General features: G+C 38.0%; 1 protein-coding gene across 1 annotated transcript in view; it reads right to left on the bottom strand.

Annotated features, from left to right (window-relative positions):
- Positions 1–13,832: 13,832 nt before the first annotated feature.
- Positions 13,833–15,278, bottom strand: part of LOC103604513 (protein capicua homolog) — an 8,218-nt gene continuing 6,772 nt past the window's right edge. The window contains exons 4-5 of the mRNA XM_008589089.1: positions 14,722–15,241; positions 13,833–14,286 (exon numbers count right to left, since the gene is read on the bottom strand). Coding sequence (XP_008587311.1) covers positions 14,262–14,286; positions 14,722–15,241 — 545 coding nt within the window. The 3' untranslated portion in view covers positions 13,833–14,261. The remainder of the gene's footprint in view (positions 14,287–14,721; positions 15,242–15,278) is intronic.

Genomic DNA, 15,278 nt, shown 5'->3' with positions numbered 1-15,278 from the left:
CTAATCGTTCTAAGCCTCAATTTTTGCATCTGTAGTATTGGAGAAATGGTAAATTTTAACTTCTGAGATCCTCGTGAGGATTAAATGAGGCATAGTGTATAATATGCTTCTGGCACACAGTGAACATCAAATGCTTGTCACATAGTGAACATCCAATAAATGTTAGCTATTATTTTTCTTAATTTTTTTAAGAATCAAAAATTGTCTAGTACCATTCAAAGATTTTCAACCTTGGTAGCACATTGGAATTACCTGGGGAGCATAAAAATACAGATGTCTATCCCATCCACCCCAGAGATTTTGATGTAAATGAACTGGAGGAAGACCTTTGCACGGTGGTTTTCATATCTCTCAAGCTAGTTCTAACATGCAGGCAAGATTTACAACCACAGCTCTAACTGAAGAAGATGTTAGAGATGATCCAGGGCAAACACTTTATGTCATAAATGAGAAAACTGAAACCCAATGAGGTAATAGGAATTGCTTAATGACAGCAAGGTGGTTGGTGAGAAAAGCAGAAACTAGTGTCCAGATGCCAATACCTGCTCATGGCTCTTTCTCTTTCATGTGGCCATTGTGAGGACAGATTAACCCAGATCAGCCTGGCTGTGATCCTCTTCACCAAGAACTAAGAACCAGGAAAGAAGAAGATAACTCCTGTTAAGTCTACCTGGTGCCAAATTCAATGCTCCTGAATTAACTGCAAGAATGATTTTGGTCTCCCTTGATTTTACAATCCTTCCCCTAAACTTTCACGTTTGATTCACGGTAGGATTTAGATATTGCCTATGTTTGTTTAAATTAGGCTTTTTTTACTTACTCAGTTTTCCTTAGAGATGAAATTCCATCTCAAACACACATTTGTGCAAGCTCAGAGCTACATTTCAAGAGAGAAAAATGCAGACTTTTTTCTTCCTTCTCTTTCTTCCTTTCCTTCCTTCCTTCTTTCCTTCCATCATCTCCTCTCTCTTCCTCTTCTTTCTTTCCTCCATCCCTCCCCTAACCCCACCCCTGAAGGACATTTGTCTTAGATTACTTCCTTCCTCGACCATTGTGAATAATCTTTAGTGTAAGGTATTTCCTCTTTCTTTTAAATCATTTGTGAAAATAGTAGTGTTCCTCATTCATAATAGCAATTCTGCTAAATCGCCAATAATTCTCAGCATCAGAGGTCCAGCCTCCCCACAGGATCAAGAAAGATGGGGTGGGGGAGCAGAGATTCTGCAAGTGTTCCCTTGGTGAAAGGCTGACTCTTTAGGGCTAAGAGAAAAGGTTGGATATCTGGTGATGTCAGGAATTTCTGAGGAGCAGATACAGTATTCAAAGAAAATTCCTTTTTTTTTCTTTTTCTTTTTTTTTTTTTGTCTCCAGCTTTACCCTTTACAAATATTAGCCCATTGTCATTTTCTCAGAGCATCTGATTACTAAGATAGAAGAGAACAAATTCAATGAGCTGGAGAAAGGAGGTATCAGGCAAGGTTCTCAGGAAACACCTTTTAGAAAAGAAATAATCTTACATGAATAAAGCTGGATACCAAATTGAATATGCAATATGATCCCATTTTCTCATTTTTAAATGCATATATCTGATTATATATCCTATTAAACAGTGAGATTATAGAAAATTTTTTATTGTTATTGTTCCATGGCTTCTGACTCTTCTATGATGAATATGTATTACTTATGTATCAAAGAAGCAATAAAATCACATTTTAAAAGACAAATGTAAAGATTGATCTTAGAATAAAACCCTGCAGTCATTTTTTTTAATTCATTATTCCTAACTATTTTCATATAATATTTGGGATTTTAAGAGAATTATAAAATTAACTGACTTCTTGAATCACTTATGGATTCATGTGTGTATATGTGGGTGCACACATGCTCAAGTCTATTGTATTTTTGGCCTTTATTTCGATCCCCATTTATCACTTTAGGCCAATTTGTATCATTTCCCTGCCCTTCTCAGCATTTGTGACATTTCCAATTTCATCTGCAGATTTAATTAACATGCTGCTTATTCACTCTTCCACATCACTGATAGCAAGAGACTTAAAACTGGACACAGTACTGACTGCTATCCCACCTCAATACCTCCCACAACCAGACACCTCCTTCTGTTTTACCTAGTTTTCAAGCCAAGCTGATTGAAACTGATTTTGCAAGTAAAATTCACTCAGACATTGCATCAAATGATTTATGAAGACCACGCAGCTGTGTGGTGTCCCATTAATCACAGACACTACAATAATCTATTTGTGTGCAGCAGTCCTCATAAATCGGAATAAAATAAATTCCACAAGCGCATCTTCAGCTTTTGCAACAAGGCACATGGTATTATTCAGGGCACCATCCACATAATGCAATGTTAGCAGACTTGCAGATTCCTGAGCTTGGTCAAGCAAGTAGAAATATGCATTCATTTACCAATGCATGCCAAAGCTAAAGAAATTACAGCTCGTTCATCCCCTGGGAGAGGAAGAGAGAGTTTCTTTAGGCTCTGCTCTCAAATTTTTTATGAAAGCTGATGTAAATACACAGAACAAATGAGGTACAACAATAAGAGTGGTGAGATGATTTTGTTAACAAACAGTTCAGAATTTATCTCCAAGTAAATGTTGAGCATTTAAGAGCCATCATTGTTCGGAGACACTTCCAAAATGTTATGAAATAATTTTGTAAATTCTCTTTTGAGATTGATCTGTGTTTCCCACAAAAGGAATGGCTTCAGATACGGCAAGTTCACTTCTTTTGTGAGTGTATTTCATTTCTTGAAAACAGTCCAAAATTATTGCAACCTGTGTCAAATAATCCTGCTACGTAACAGTAATTTTTTTCAAAATGTAGATAAAAATTTCAAAATGTAACTTGATTGTTTTTTCCTAATGACAAAAAGAAAACTCATTATAAATAAAGATTTAATAAGATAAAAATACATTGAATAGAATAAAAATTGCATGAAATCCTAAAGCACAAAGTAATCACTCTTCATATTTTGGTGAATATCTTTTCCAGAATTTTATCTGTATGTGTGTGTTTTGGTGTAGAGAGATTGATATGGAGACAAATACCAATATAAATAAAATTATATAAGATGAGATTCTACCATAATTAAATTATTACCTGCTTTTAAAACATCAATAATATATTATGGATATTTTTCCAATACATTAAATATAAAACCACATCATCATTTTAATAACTATAATTTTCCATTACGTAATATTGTTTAATCAACATTCTATTACTGCACACTTAGTTTATTTTCAAATTTCCAGCTATCAATAACATGATAATAAACATCCTGGCTGCTAGATATTTGTGCACTTGACCATATTATTTTCTTCTCAGAAAAAGGGTTTTTAGAACAGGAAGTATCTTAGAATAAGTATTCTTAGAATAAGAATTCTTTTCTTAGAATAAAGTCTTAAAATTGTGTTATCTGGATTAGGGATATGTCCAGTTAATATTTTGATATATATTGCGAAACTACCTTCCAAAAAAATATCCAAGTTATACTACCACCAAAAATTCATGAAAGTATTTATTGCCCCATCCATGCCAATCCTGGGTATTGCCAGTCTTTAAAATTATTTGTCAATCTGATAGATAAAAAGTGTTTTATCATCATTTTAATTTGCATGTCTTTGACTATATTTGGTTGAACCCCTTTTTATATGTTTATTGGTCATTTGCATTTTTTCTTTTGGGAGTTACCTGTCTTTGTATATTTCCATGGGGGGATGTGACAATATTCATTAATGTTATTGAATTAAGGAACCATCTTTATACTAAGGTAATGGTGTTTTAATCAAAACCAAGATATGAACCTATGAAGCCTAATTTTCTTGTAGATCTGCAATTGGATCAGAGGTCAGTTCCAAAAATATTTTGAGAAATGTCAACATTCTGAGAAAATGGGTATATTTTCTGAAGGTGACAATATTAGTGCTTTGAAAAACAACGTTCTTTTGTTTGATTCTTGTATATTTGTTTAAATAAAACATTACAATTCTTTATGTTTAATCAAAAGCTTGTGCTCTGGAATTAGATTGCCTATCTACAAATTCTGACTCTTCTATTTATAACCTGGGTGACTTAAGACATGTTACTTAACTTTTTTGTGCCTAGGTTTCCTCATCTGTAAAATGAAGATAATAATAGTCCCTATTGCATAGGGTGATTAAATAAGAAGATACACATAAAGCATTTCAAATAGAGTTGGGAACATATACTCAATAAATATCAGTTATTATTAATTGCGATGTTATTTGTATTCAAGTCCTGCTCAAAACTAGAGCACCAGGTTTACTTTAAGGCATTTTTTAAAATATGTGTTTTATAGCTCTATTTGCGGATAAGCCGACCTTATGATACGCTTAAACTCCTCAAATTGTATTTTAGGAACTTGGGGAAAAAAAGTTCAGAATGAGAAACAAACCAAGGGAAGTCTTCCCTTAATCCTTTGGTGGCTTTTAGAATGTAATAACGAGAGAACAAAGATGTTGAAATTTCCGACAATATCTGAAAGTGACAAATACAGTTTCTGCAGCACCAAAACAGGATTTAGATAGCCGAGGAGCAGGACAAAGATGAAATAAGTGTATCACTTTAGGCCAATTGGCATCATTTCCCTGTCCTTCAAAGCATTTGAGGGGATGGGGAGATGGCAAAGACCTGGAAGCTCAGTTGGTCAGTAAGGCTTGGGTGAACTCATGGTCCTAAATAGGTAAACGGCCACCACCCTAATCAGCAAGTAAGGACATGGAAACATCATGAAGTCTAGCAGAGATGTTCTGATATGGAATAAGTGAAGCATACCAGACTCAATATATAATGAGTTGATCCCAAATGGAGAACACTACAGTGTCACAGTGAGGCATGAAGTCACCAAGATCTGGATCTGAACTCTGACTCAGACACATGACCTACGTCCTTGGAATATTTATGTAATTTCCCTGAGCCTCCGTTCCTCCTCTGTAAAAGTCTGTCTGATCATACCTTGTGATGAGATTGCTATGAGGATTAAAAGAGATAAGATACCAAAAGCATTTAGCATTTGCTCAGTTCCATGTGCTCAATTAATGGTTGCTAGGAAGCAGAGGAGACATGAAAAAATATTTAAGAACTAAACTGCATGAGCACTGATTAATCAGAACAGATGCCACCAATGAGGCCTATTAGAAGAGATTCCCCAACAAATAGGGAAGTTGGCCCAACCAGTAAGAAAGAATGCAGCCCTGTACACCCTACTGGCACATACTTTCTCTTAGAGATAAGAAAGTAATTTTCATGTTGAATAAAGATCCCAGAGTTTGGGGCTTGGAAATAGGAGCAAATGTACAACAAAGCTCCACCTAGCATGCCACGTACAGTCTGGAATCAGATGGAGGGGAAAAAACAGTAATGTGGGGCACTTCCTCTAGAGACTGCTACTCTGGTTCCAGGTGAAGTTCCAGGTGGTTGTATCTGGTGCACAGAAAGGCAGGTGGTGCCCATCAGAAACTCAGGCACCAAATGCCCAGGCAATAGAACCCAATCCCAGATACCATCATCTAATCAGCAGAGATTTGGAGGCACAGAACCAGGTGTCCAGACAAAAGGAAAAAGTTTCCAACTACATAATGAGTAAGAAAAGAAGAGAGGGGAACTAGTAACAAATTTACTGACTTTAAATTGTGGCAATTGGAGGTTCAAGATCCTTTTGTACTGTCTGTTCAGGACTAGACCTGGAGTGAAAGCAAATCCAGAGGTAAACAGGTAAGCTGCTGATACAGAGGAGTGTGAAGCAGGGTTCCAAGCTACACCCTCCATGTATGAGACTGATGAGTCAGTAAATTTAAAGTGATGGTCACTTTAGGACTTCATTGTCCTCACCTATAAAATGGAGGAGTTGGATCTGGGGATATCTGAAGCCTCTTCCAGTGTTTTAAACTGTCTTTATTTCACTGAGAAAGAAAATAAACAACTGTCAATTAAACCGTGACATGCCGTCAATTGTAGGAAGCACCTTACTTTCAAAGTTGGTAAAATATTTTTAATGTGTGTCTTAAAATCAATGAAATATGGTATATTTATAAATTAGGAATCTGATGAGGTCACTTGTCTCTAAAAGCTGCAAAGATTCCCCTGTAAGATAAACGGCCCAACATTGCCAGCCTTGTTTCCTAACATTTACCACTGAGCATCTAGCTGCATCAACATTAATTTTCTTCCATTGCAAAAGCATATGTTCTCCTTCTTCCTTCAACAACATTTATTGAATACCTACTAGTTACCAAGCTCTATTCTAAGCACTTCATTGTTTTCTTTGCTTGGAATCTCTTTCCCTCCTTTTTCTAGTCCATAAACCTGGTATCTATTTTTCCTTAAAGATCCAATCCAACTATCTTCTCTTTCATGAAAAAGTTTTGCGAAACTTTCTCCAATTTCTTCATGTAGATTTAATTTGTTTAACCTCTATTATACTAAGTTGAAATGGTTCATTTACCAGTTGCCCATACAAGGCAGTGAGCCCTTCAAGCAGAAAAACAGTGTGACATTTATTTTTGTAATCAGGGTAGTGATTAGGAAAGTAAGATTCAACTTCCTGGTGTCAAAGTCCCTATTCTACCTAATAGGAAATCATACACCCAAAGGGGGATGACAGGAAAAGCGAAATTACAGGGGAAGTACAGACTGCTAGGGAGCATAGTGATTATGAGGTGAAGTTCTTGGGTTTGATCCTTACACAGGCCAGAAGTACTCCTATATTCTAGAACCATAGACTAGATCCCATCTTACAAGCTTTGAAAGTAGCAAACATTCAGTGAATATCTGACCTTATTACAGTTTTTTAAAAATTCCATCATAAAAAATTCTAGAAGACTTATTGAGCATCTATTATATGCTCAGAATCCTGTAGGTGCTAATTTCCTAGGTGACTGATGAGAAAAAAGAAACTCAGACAAATTAAATAAAGTATTCAAACTCCCACAGACAGTGATAAACATAGTCAGAATTTGATCCCAGGCCAATCTGATTCCCAAGATCATGTTTTTATCCATTAGAACATTTTATGGCACAGTGTCTCATAATCATCGAGCACATTTATGATTTAATCAATTATCTGTCAAGGAAACATTGAATAGTCCTCTTCTTCAAACACCTGTGATTGGCATTGCTGGTTAGCTCTTCTCCCTAGCAAAATTTAAATGGAAAACATGACATGATCTTTGGCAATAAACAGTTGTTAAAGGAAACACTTGGAATCTGTTTCCTATATTTTTTCTCTGTATGGTTGCATGCCTTATGAGCTTAGTCTTCTGTTTTTTTCTTGCTAGTCTCAGACTAATAGTCATTTACATGGTCACTGTCCACTGGCAACCAGCCTTTAAGTCAAATAAACTTGATTTGTTATACCAGAGTACTTCAAAAAGTTCATGGAAAACTATAATTAAAAGATAGTATTAATCTTTCCATGAACTTTTTGAAGTATCCTTATATAAACTTTAGTTTGAGCTTGAAAAAGCTGTTAAAGTACAACAAATATAACCAATAAGATCAGCAAGACACATTAAGCTATCAAAGTTAATTAATGATAAAGGATATGGATATGATGCCCTCAGAACCCAATATCAGTTTATTAAAATATTCTTTAAGTTCAAATGACAAGTAGAAGGAGTTGTTTATTTATAGTTCATAATAAACCTATGGATCTTAATGTAATGATAAGTAATACTAATGGGGAAGGCTTCAAAAGGGAATGCACATGGTGATATTGCAAAGGAAGCTTGGAGAGGAAGTAATAGATTCTGAAGGACTTGAAGAAAGGAGGAAAATGAGGGTTCCCCATAGTCAAGTCATGGACAGAGACAGTCTGAGAGGGTGGAAGCTCAGGAAATAAAACTCACTGCATGGCACACTAGAGATGTCCATTCACCCGTTTGAGTAAGTGGAAAGTTTTGATATGACATTTTAATTTCCACTAATCAGTACCAATAAAATGCTAAGGTCTTCTTGGAATATCATAATATTGAAAATACTTTAATTGCCAGGATTGGTAACCTAATCATTATACATTCATTAATGGCCAACAAGCAAATGAAACTTATTTATAAATGCATGTCAAAATTGCATTTTTTCTGAGAACATATAACAAAAGGTAGGGCTTGAATAAAGAGTTAATCTTATTTCTGTTTAAGCTGAAATAGTATGATAAGATAAACTAACTGCTGTAACAAACTAGCCCCAAGTCTCAGTGACTTATTACACTAAAGATTCATTTCTCGCTCAAATCAGAGTCCACCGAGATTCAATGAGGTGTGTGTATATGAATGTGTGTATGTACACATGGTAGGTCTACTTCATGCAGTCATTCAGGGACCCAGAATCCATTCATCCAGTGATTCTAGAATCTTCCAGTGTTTCAGTGCCCTCTATGGAAAGCCCTGCAGCCAGCCAGCAGAAAGGAAATAAAACAATAAGCAGGACTGTAGAGAGGTATTTGAGGCAAGGCCTAGAAAAGATCCCCATTAATTCTATCCACATTTCATGACTTTTATCTGCAAGGACGCTGTAAGTGTTGTCTAGCTGTGTTTCTAGAATGAAGACAAGGAACTAGAAAATAGGTAAAGGATTCTCATCTCAATGATAAAGCAATTGCATGATATATATAGGATATGAGTGCAAAATATCCATCTTCTAAAAACATTATCATACCAGAATTTAAATTAAAATGAGTAATATCTCCTTGTCAGTCGTCACTTGGAGCAGCCGTATTCTTGTTCCATGAATACCACCAATGCCTACCATTGTTTTCAAGTCTTCTTTAGATATTTTCTGTAGAACTTGCTTTGGTGACTCCCAACAGTGCCAAATCTTCCTTGGATGATGAACTTGATAGACATTATAAGTAAGTTAGAACCAAGTGTGGTGCATGAAGAAGATAATCTGCTTGAGTTACAGTATGTTGGGTCAGATATGACACACAATGAGGTTACATAAGGCTATTCCAAAACAAACATCATCAGAATGTTTTGAGCAATAATATCATTGTCGGAATAAATTTAAATGTATTTCTTAACATAGATGCCATATAAACTTGGGGAAGACTGGCTGCACTTTGGACCTATGAATCTTCAGGTTATTGAAACCAGGTAGCAGAACAGGCAGTGGGGTAGATAGAGAAGACAGAGAGGGGGGTAGCTCTGTAGTAGGTGGAAATTGTTCCTCCTCACTGTAATGCATGGCTGGATCTTCTCTTCTTTTCTTACATTTGCTCTTTCCAACTATCCAGAAGAATGGCTATAAGCACAGAATATAATAACTCAAATAAGCTCACCCTTTGGTGGGAGTCTCAATAATTTTTCTTTCATTAGTTCAGATTTATAAAAGCACTCCTCCTTAGAAGAAAAATTTAATTGAGTATAATAACACTTTCCCTTAGAAACCACACAGCATACAATTCTCCAGGTTACATGATTTTGTCATTTGTAAGGTTAAAGCATTTGATGATCCATAGCTAAAACTTTGTAACATTGAATGTTTTTAGGGATCTAATGAAATAATGAATATGAAAACAATTTTTAGAAGTTAAAAAAATTAAAAAGCTTTACAATGCAAGGTGGACCAGGAAAAGGTTTTTGACCTCGAGGGCCTCCACACTGGGGATATGAGAATTTCCGTCAGGTGTCTGAGGAAATGTGTGTGGATAAAAGTTTCTAGAGGGCAATCTGGCAATGCATGTCAAAATGGGCATAACTTTTGACCTACAAATAACAATTCCGCTTTAGGAATTCACGAAAAATAGTAATTGGACAAATATTTGAAGGTTTGGCTAGATGGGAATGCATCGTTGCTTTATGACAGTGAAAGTGTAAAATAAACAAACAAAAATCCTAAAGGTATGTTAACATGGCATCAGTTAGACATAATGTGATATAACCATTCAGTGGAATAATATTCAGTAGTAAAAAGATGCAATTATTGATTGTAATGATTAATATTCCATGTCTATGTAGAAGTGAAAAAGAAATTATGAACTAGGTCATATATCCCATTTTATATTTTATACAGGAAGATAAGGCATCAAGGATGTATAACAAGTGTTATTAGTGGTTATATCTGAATGATGGGATTATGAACAGTGGTTCTTTATCTTTCCTTCTGTCTCTCTTTCTTTCTTTTTCCTTCTTTCTTTTTTACTTGTTTGTATTTTCTCATATTTTCCCCCAATGAGCATGTATTTGTAAAGAACATATATACTAGGAGCAGTATTGCATAGCACAGATTGTAGAACCATACTGCCTGGGTTTAAATTCCAATTTTTCCTTTTAAATAGGTATGACATTGAGCATATAGCTTAACTTTTCTATCTCAGGTTCCCCAACTGTAAAATGCAGGTAATTATAGTACCTACTTTATCAGGTTGCATCGAGTATTAAATGTGGTAATATACTAAGGTAATTAGTAAATATGCACATAGCAAACACATAAATATTTGTTATTCAACAATCAGGAAAACAAAGGGGCTGTTTCCATTTTGAGAAAAACACTAATCACTACTTTTACTTTTTATATGCAAATTAGCAAAGAAGGCAAGATATTGTCATAGATATTACCAATTTTAAATTTGGTCCACAAAAAATAATAAAGCTGAAAAGAAAAAAAAAGCAACTCACCATTACCTAACTTACTGCATGAGGCAGTTAAATAGACAGGCTTTAAAGGCAGAATAGGATGGGGTTTCAAACCTGACATCCACACACTTAGCTCTGAGTCCTTGGAAAGTCACACGACCTTCTATGCTTCAGATTCTTTAACCGTAAAATGTGGGCAACATAAGGCATTGGCGATAATATAAGGCATTAACCACATAGGGTTATTGTATAGATTAATAAAAATAATCTATATTAAGTGCTTAGCATATTGACTAGCAATTAATAATCTTTGTATAAATGTTAGCTGTTACTATTATTATCACCATCATAATTAATTACTACTCCTTAAAATAAGTCTGTGACTGGAATGGGTCCAAGAAAATACCACAACAGCTAAAACCTCAAGACAAGACAGACTGCCAAAGCAGGACCAACAGAAGATCTTAAGGGGGAAAAAAAAAAGCAAATATCTATCTTATCAGACAGATGTTGCATAGCAATGGATGCTGAGATATCACATAGCAGGGATTCCAGCTCAAGCATAAAACTTGAGGAGACACTCAATTAGAAGGACTCTAAAAATAACAATAGAAGAGGAGAACAATTATTTTACCTTCACAATACCCTGTAAGGTTGGCATTCTGTCTCCATTTTACAGAGGAAGAAACAGATTCATAAAGGATAAATACCTTGTCAGCACCACACTCAGCCAGTGAGCCAACCGGCCATCCCTATATGGGATCCGAACCCGCGGCCCTGGTGCTATCAGCACCGCACTCTCCCAAGTGAGCCACGGGCCGGCCCAATAAATACCTTGTTTATACATACAGAGAGAGAGAGAGAGAGAGAGAGAGAGGTCAGGCCAAACCTTAGAGAGAATCTGTGTTTTGTGTACATGCCTTGCTACCCTCTAGCAGCTCTGGGGCAGCTGCCATCCACAGTCAGAGAAGATAAAACAAGAACTCCTTTAGTAAAAGTGGAGTGCTAGTTGGTGATAACACAGCCCCCAAATGAGGAGTCCACCTATGACACTGAAATGGCCCAAGCCTAGATTAAGTGAGAACCCATATGTAGGTGATTCCAGCTGAGGGGACCAGAGAGATGGGGGGAAGAGGGTATAAGGAGCCAGAGCTGTTTGTTCTGGTTTCTTCATAGATCTCTCTAATACGTATGCAGCATTTTAATAAAACAATGAGATTTTTTCTCTTGTGCAACTCAATTCTAATAGTACACGTATCAGACTCAAAAGACAACTTCTCCATTTTTCTTTTCATTTCAGGAAGAGAAAACACAAACAGCATGCACATCCCAGAGAGTGTGACTACCGTGGGAAAGCTGGACTAGACACTTTATCAGGGAGGAGGGCTGTAATACTAGCATTTTGTCTATTGCCTTTCCTTTTCACCTTCTTCTAGGCACCCAACTGGGCACTTTGACTTTCAGACATTTTCAGCAATTTAGCACTCCCCTCCCACCTAATCCTCCTGTGGCCAATAGAGGGCAGACTGTCTCTTCTTCCAGACCTCCATCAAAAATACATTCTAATTCCCTTTCCTTTCAGACCTGGTTCCCCCCCCCCCCCCCCCCCTCCTCGCAGCCCCCCCCCCCCCCCCCCCCCCAGCTTGGAATACTCCCTCCTGTCCCAACCATCCCTTTCAAATGCTTACTTTAGAGGCATTCACTCAAACCACAAGAGAGAATGGCCACAGACAAAAATATTCAAATATCTTTTTGTCTGTAATTCTTCCCTCTTTCCCTTTTCAACTCATTCATTCATGCATGCATACATTCCTATAAGTTTGGCTCCCTCCCATGAGCTGACAATCTAAATGGGTTCAGAGCTATTTAAAGAAGTATTTGTAATATAACATGATAAATGCTACAAGCAGAGGTACTTACAGAGTGCTGTAGAACAGATAAGGGAAAAAGCTCAAGAAGGCTTCCCAGAGGAGGCATTAAACCATATCCCATGCATGGTTCTAATTTTGAAACTCAAAATGCCCTTCAGGGTCCATGTAACCCTTCCCAGTCTTTTTCCTTTGACACCTGATTATTGCCATGTTGGGCTCACCAAACCTTTTCTGTACCCTTAGTCTGGCCTCTTAAGATGAGGGAATCCTTTGACATTTGAGCCTCAATGTCAGTGCCTCTGCTTCTGGCCACTCTATAGTCTCTCCTGGATCCCAGAGAAGAAACAGCTATTTTGTAACTGAGTGGCTAGTTCCCACACTGGTTGCAGATAAACTGCCAGGCCCTTGCAGGTTTCTCATTTGCCACTAGTCACTGTCTTCAAGAAATCCTGTTTTCTCTATTCCTTCTATGACTATTAATTCTATGGCAAAGGACTGAGTGTAATTTGATTCTTTTAAGCTGATACATCCATCTTAGTTTTAAGAACCTCTCTAGTCCTTTCTAAGCCTGACTTGAATTCCTGTGAGCAGTCAACCTTCCTCACCTTGTATCTGTGTACCTTCCAGTTGGCTCTACCTCTGATGTCAAAGGAACAATGGATTGTTCCTTACCTGTGATCAATCTGTAGCTTTCCCTAATCCCTAATATATCACCTTAAAAAATTAATAAAAAGCACAAAACAAAAAAGCAAAACTTTGACAATGATTATTATCCCCTTTTTTCAAACTACAGTGGCTTTCTCACTTCTGCTTTTTTTCCATCACCTGACCTTGACTTTTCCTGTTGGGTTCTACAGTGTTATCTATTACATTTTAATAATGTCTTTATACTTGCATTTGTACAAAAATACAGATAACCTCCTCTACAAGAGTGGAGGTGAACGTTTAACACAGTGCAATGATGACAGTTTGTTGGCAAATCTCACTGTGAAGTACTGGGTTACAAGAAACAACCATGTTTAATAGTGTTGTGCATTTTAGTTTTCTTTAGTTTTGCTACTAGGAAACCTAGCAAATTTGAAATGATTTTACCACTTAATTACATATTATAGAACCATAGGGTATGAGGGCCTTTGGAGATCATCTCATCTGACCCGTTACACCATTGCAGGAATTGTCTTCACAACATCCATGGAAACTAGTCATCCCAACATCTCTTTAAACCATGTAGAAAATGAGGTTCTCACTCCCCCTTTCCACTGTTGAACGTCTTCCCCATGACCCGCTAATAATCAGTGATAATTAATGAGCCTCTTCCTCTCCTAAGGACAGATAAGACAGATAGGTGAGAAACATTTAGTTTTCTGTCAGTGACATGAGAATATTTTACAGGTAACTTTGGCTTTTTGGTTCAGGATTAAAGTGGTTAAACCAAAATATTTGTTAAGTATCAATTTGTTTCACAAACATAAGATTTCAAAGGCATCTGTTTCCTTTCTCCTTATACTGCCATGCTATTAACTTCTGGTTCATTAGTCACGATTTTCAGGATCCACTTGGCTGCCACCTTCCTGCAGCCAGACCATCTTGGATCAGAGGGCTGGCCAGCCATTCCCACTTCACACCTGCCACACGATCGATTTTTCTTTTCACACTGATTCAAGTCACTTTTTGTCAGTCCATTAATTTTATTAACGTTGGTACAATCCTGTGAATGGTGGGCCACTAGGGAGCCGATCACTGCTTCACACCCCATCAGCGATCACAGCCTTCACTGCGAGAACCTTTTCTGACAGCTGCAGAAGAAAAAGTCTCCACTGGATTCATTCTGCACCACTTTGGTTGCTTCTTTACCTGGTTTATCACAAAGAATATTTACCACACATCTTCTTTATTAATACATTCAGGATTTAAGGGGAAAAAAACCCTCTGTTTCTGTCCATGAGCTTGAGAAAGAAAACAGCCATGTCAACTGATATTAATGATGCATGAGATCTACGGGTCTAGGATCTAGTGTCATGTCAAGACTTGTAGTAATCCAGTAATCAGCCTTACTCCAGGGAGAAAGATTCAGCTGTGTTACTTTCCAGTCACCCCTTCCCATAATATAACACCTCGGTACAGACAGCAGAGCGACAAAACAGAAAATGTGGACAGTTAAAATTCAACTCAAGCTACAACCGTCCCCAACAGCCTCCCGAACACTCCCCCCGACCCCCCGGCATATTTACCTAGACCGTTTAAAGCACTTAATTAATTCCCCAGCAGCTTCGCTGGAGACGTCTCGAGCTTTCCGAGACTCCATTACATAGTATCTTTTACAAAGTCTATTCCTAGCTCGAGTGGAAGATGGATTCTCATCCAATTTGCGGAGGTTCCATGCATTTGCTTCCCTCTCCCGGGGTTTGATCCGGCGGCTGCCCAGCCGAGGCTGCAGCAATCGCCCCGGCCCCGAGCTTCGGGAATCCCAGCCACTCTCCGAACTCAAAACTGCCCCCCCACACACACACCCGGAGGTGCAGCCGTCCCGCCCTTCGGGTCCCCAGGCCAGCCGCGGTGACCACGGGATCGGCGGGAGCTCGGGACGCCGCGACTCTTGCTGCTCGCTGGGTGCGCCCCAGCTGAGCCGCAGCGCTCCTGCGGTGCTCGGGCCGGAGCAGCGGCCCGGCCGCAGGGCCAGCTTGGTGCGCCGGGCTCGCGGAGGAGGAGGAGGGAGAGGAGGAGGAGGAGGCGTGTGAGGGGAGGAAGGGCCTGGCCGCCGGGGAGGGAGGGAGGGGAGGAGGGGGAG

The sequence above is a fragment of the Galeopterus variegatus genome, unplaced genomic scaffold, assembly GCF_000696425.1.
Source record: "Galeopterus variegatus unplaced genomic scaffold, G_variegatus-3.0.2 Scaffold5199, whole genome shotgun sequence".
In the NCBI taxonomy this organism is placed as follows: Eukaryota; Metazoa; Chordata; class Mammalia; order Dermoptera; family Cynocephalidae; genus Galeopterus; species Galeopterus variegatus.
The sequence above is the reverse complement of the archived record's forward strand: the minus strand, read 5'-3'. Positions and strand labels throughout refer to the sequence as shown.